At 40.4% G+C, this 4,783-nt stretch overlaps 1 protein-coding gene across 1 annotated transcript; it reads right to left on the reverse strand.

Moving 5' to 3' along the window:
- Positions 1-2,442: 2,442 nt before the first annotated feature.
- LOC127137141 (uncharacterized) lies at positions 2,443-3,946 on the reverse strand. The gene is made up of 2 exons (XM_051063626.1): positions 3,182-3,946; positions 2,443-2,637 (listed from the first exon to the last, which is right to left on the reverse strand). Exons 1-2 carry the CDS (start codon positions 3,944-3,946, stop codon positions 2,443-2,445), a joined length of 960 nt encoding a protein of 319 aa, XP_050919583.1.
- Positions 3,947-4,783: the final 837 nt, after the last annotated feature.

A 4,783-nucleotide genomic window follows, 5' to 3' on the forward strand; every position in this document is an offset into this window, starting at 1 on the left:
TAAAAATAGCTTGAAATGACATCCCCTCAGCTTCGTCAGCATCAGTGTAGGAAAATGAGGAGAGATGACTCACTAACATGGACTGCTCGTCACCCACGATCACTAACTTTCCATTCTTCACAAAGTTCAACTTTTGGTGTAAAATTGACGTAGTTTCCCCAGCCTCGTGAATCCACGGACGCCCTAAAAGACAATTGTAGGCGAGATGATTATCCATCACTTGAAAAGTGATCTGAAGTAAGCACATACCTATCTTTATTGGGAGATCAACCTCTCCAATTATAGTCTTCCTTGAGCCATCGAAGGCATTCATAATAACTCAACAGAATCTCATCGGAGCACCTTGGTAAGTAAGTTTAGACAGTGTAGACTTGAGCAGAACATTCAAAGAGGATCCAGTATCCACCAACATATTAGATAGAGCATCTTCTTGACAATCCATAGAGATATATAGGGCCAAATTATGATTTCTCCGCCGCTCGGGCAATTCTTCATCACAGAATCTCAAATTGTTACATGCGGTAATATTGGCCACAATGCCATCAAAATTATCAATTGTCACGTCATGGTCCATGTAGGCTTGCTCTAGGACTTTATGTAAAGCTTCTCGGTGCGCTTCTGAACTCATCAGTAGGGATAACAAGAATATCTTGGACGGAGTATGCAACAACTGGTCCACCACATTGAAATCACTCTACTTGATCAATTTCAGCACTTCATCTTGATCGACATTCTGATTCGTAAAACTGGAATGGTCGGCTTGTATAATAGGAGTTTTATCTTAAGTTGATTTCTCTATCACCGTGTTTTTAGTCTTCTTAGGAGCTGCAGCAACAAATATCCGACCATTTCCGGTCACACCACTTACATCAACGATGTTTACCACATATGGAAAAACAGGAATATGTACTTATTTGCCGTCTTCTACCATAGTAGCATTATACTTGTAATGCACAACTTTATAAAACTTGTAAGGTGTAGGGCCTGCCAAACGAATGATCAGTAGAGAAATAGCAGTCTTTTGACCATCATATGCAATTACAATTGGTTCTGGATGATTAAAACGGGGAACTATGGCGTTCACTTCATGCTCATCTTCATTTTTATCCCTCGTATCCTGAATATGGTTCTGATCCAACATCTCTTGCAAGTCTCTTTTCACAACGGCACATCCTCAAGGATCTCTGGAACAAACTTGGAAAGAAGCATGGTCATGCTCATAATAGCTTAATTCACATAAAGTTGCATGCCTTTCAACCAAGGATCTTCTGATCAAATTGATGTCAAAGACTCGGTACTTTCTTGGACATCCTTCGACTATATTCACAATCACATTGCCATGCTTGGGCAGCGGATTTGCTTGTACATTGGGATTAGAATCTTCAAATGACAAGATACCACTTAAAATTAACCTTCTCACCTCAGCCTTCAAAGCGAAACTATTTTCAATATCATGGCCAGATGCCCCTTGATGGAATGCATAATGTTGGTCAGCTTTATACCACCATGAAAGCTCTTTCAGAACGGCTGGTAAAGTCCTTGTTTGCCCCAAATTCTTCTAAATTAAAGTCGGAAACAACTCTGTATAAGTCATTGGAATTGGGTCAAATTGTACATGTATCCGGGTACGATTCTGTTGATTCATGCGCGTTGTCGGAGACGCAGTTGATAACTCAGTTCTTCTTGAGAAACTGGAACTGAATTAATCATTGGAGTAACTGACGCCACATGATGATGACGTTGAATGTTCCTTGGAAGTCTTCTAAGTTTCTCTTGCGAGATACTGTTTGCAGCATGTTCCTTCTTCTTGGGTAAACCATTCCCATATTTCCTGAAACCATCAAATGAACTACCCTCTTTCAATCGTCCTTCACGGACATCTTCTTCTAACCTTAAACCCATATTCACCATTTCAGTAAAGTCACTAGGCGCACTTGCAATCATCCGATCGTAATAGAACGGACTTAACGTCTTCAAAAACAGCCTTGTCGTCTCTTTTTTCTCCAACGGGGGACTAACATGTGCAGCGATCTCGCGCCACCTCTACGCGTACTCCTTAAAAGTCTTTTTATCTTTCCGAGACATACTACGGAGTTGATATCTGTCTGGTTCCATGTCAACATTATATTTATACTAGCGAACAAACGCCTCACCTAGGTCATTGGACGTTCGGATTTGAGTATTGTCAAGCCCCATATGCCACTTCAGAGCGTCCCCAGTCAAACTGTCTTGAAAGTAGTGGATCAACAATTGATGATTGTCACTTTGAGTAGAAATCTTTCGAGCGTACATCACCTGATGACTCAAAGGACATGAGTTTCCTTTGTACTTCTCAAAATCCGGAACCTTGAACTTATGCGGAATCTTCACACTAGGAACCAAACACAAATCATGAGCATTTTTCCCAAACAGATCTTTCCCCCTCAAAGCCAGCATCTCTTTCTAAATAGCCTGAAATTGATCATGGAACTCATCCATTCTCTCATAAACATCAACTGTCTCACTCTGGTCAGTGTGAAAAACAGGTTCTTCAACATAGGGAACAACATGAACCATGGGAGGTGGTATTAACATCACAGATTGAGCCACTAGAATTTCAGGTTGGTACCCCTCAGGAACAAAGTTGGGAGGCATGCCCTAAGGTAAACCAGAAGTCATGTGGTGTTGTAGAGCACTGATGGGAGCCACTGAGATGGGCGTAGAGAGAATCTAGGAAATCATGATCCTCTAAAGCGGAGTCATAGGAGGAGGTGAAGGCTGATTCTAGGTAGCCTCCAAAACTTCCATCATAGCAGTAAGCCTTTCATATCCATCCCTCAAAGTTGTCACCTCTTAACGGAGTTCACTATTCTCTTTCTCTAGGCGGTCCATCTTCTTTAACTAATTAGCTCGAGTATTGTACTGGTGAGACAGCTTGTCTGACTAAAGACCAAGAAAGGAATAAGACACTTGGCGAACATGCTCAAAGCAAGACCAAGATGCAACATGATGCATGATATGCAAATGCAAATGTTATATTTTTTATCTTCCAAGGAACTTTAAGACATAAGTTGCAAACATAATGATAACACATCTCGTTTTATTAATAATAAAAAGGTTTGTCCTTCATAGCGAACCCGAGTTGACGTCTTGCCAAAGTCGGATTGTAGTTGATTCCATCTTGTGTACCAAGAAGAGGCACATTAGAGAATTCCCCATAACTATCAGTAATCTCGACGTCGTTGTAAACAAAAGAGTACCAAGTAAAGTCGTCATTGGTGAGAGACATAAGTCTTTGAGACCACCTCAAACAATCCTTGTTTTCTTGAAAGATAGGAAACTGCGACAAGTGCGAAATAAACCAATTGTACAGTAAAGGCGCGCAACAAACAACAGTTCGACCTCCTTTAGAATTCCTATGATGAAAGAAGAGATAAGTATCACCGAGGAGAGTTGGAACCGGGTCCCTAATCAAGAAATTCCTCATATCATTAACATCAACAAAATTGTCAATGTTAGAAAACAGGACCAAACCATATATGAGTAAGGCAAGAATAGTCTCGAGTGCCACCATACTATTATCATTATCAAAAGAAAATGCATTTTCCAATTGAAACTTCGAAGTCAACCCTCTGATACCTCCTTTGACAGTGAGATTGGCATCTATGTCAGACTTCCTTAGATGAATGGCTTCGGCAATAACCCGAGATTCAAGAATTCCTTCAACCCCACCAAAAGGAACTCTATCTGAAAAGGGTAGACCCAAAAGATGAGTGTACTCCTCAATGGTAGGCAACAACTGATAATCAGGAAAAGTGAAACAGTGGTAAACAAGATCATAGAACTGAACCAAAGTACAAAGAAGACCATCCTCAACATCAGTAGATAGTATAGATAAGAGCCTTCCAAAATGGTCTCTGAAACCCTTGGGATCATCCACGAAAGATGCTAGCTTCCTTAATTCCATGAGATCGGGACATCTGAAACTGTATTTCCGAGTATTTCTCCTTCCAATATCCATGATCAAAATATCTGCGATGTTTGCAACAAGAGCCTCTAAGTTCCTTGAAAATTAAGTAAATTCTTATGAATGCCATGAGTGCATGATGCAAAAATCACAAACAAGGTCACACAAAGCACACAAACAAGGTCCAAAGGTTCGGAGTCACGAGCATGGAGCCAAGGGTAAGAACCAACCCACAATGTATGTACTAATGATATAATCACCTATAGAACAAGGTTCTAAAAAGTTCCCAGAGTCGAATTCCATCTTTTGGATATTATCGGTTTATACGACTACTCATCAACTAATAATATCCTCAAGAGAAACTCATTTGAGTTTAGTATTGTGTAACAACTAATTCAAGTCTACACCTGAGTAGCCACCTCACTATGTCCTAAAAGGCCAAGATGGGTTAAGGGCTCTAAGGTCCTCAACTTCACGGGCTCCCTGGTCAGAAAAAGTAATGCCAACTACGACTACTCGTGTGACATCAGTAATCCCAAAGGGGCCTCCACTGAGTGGGGGATCTCAAGTCAGCTTATTAAGGATTAACTCCACAAAAGCCAACCATGACTATACCACCCTTCTATCATAAGATCTCTCAAGTCCAGGTATAGGACTTATCTCACCATACAAAGATCACCAAGCATCAAACAGAACAAATAATAACAAACAACAACAAACATAATATATACACACAAAAACAAAGATGGGCTTAACCAACTAGGGACTACTCCCTAGCAAAGTCGCCATTTTTCTGTAGCGGTAAATTTTTTGAGATTAAGCTATTTATTAACTTAA

Source organism: Lathyrus oleraceus, chromosome 4 (genome assembly GCF_024323335.1).
Source record: "Lathyrus oleraceus cultivar Zhongwan6 chromosome 4, CAAS_Psat_ZW6_1.0, whole genome shotgun sequence".
NCBI lineage: Eukaryota > Viridiplantae > Streptophyta > Magnoliopsida > Fabales > Fabaceae > Lathyrus > Lathyrus oleraceus.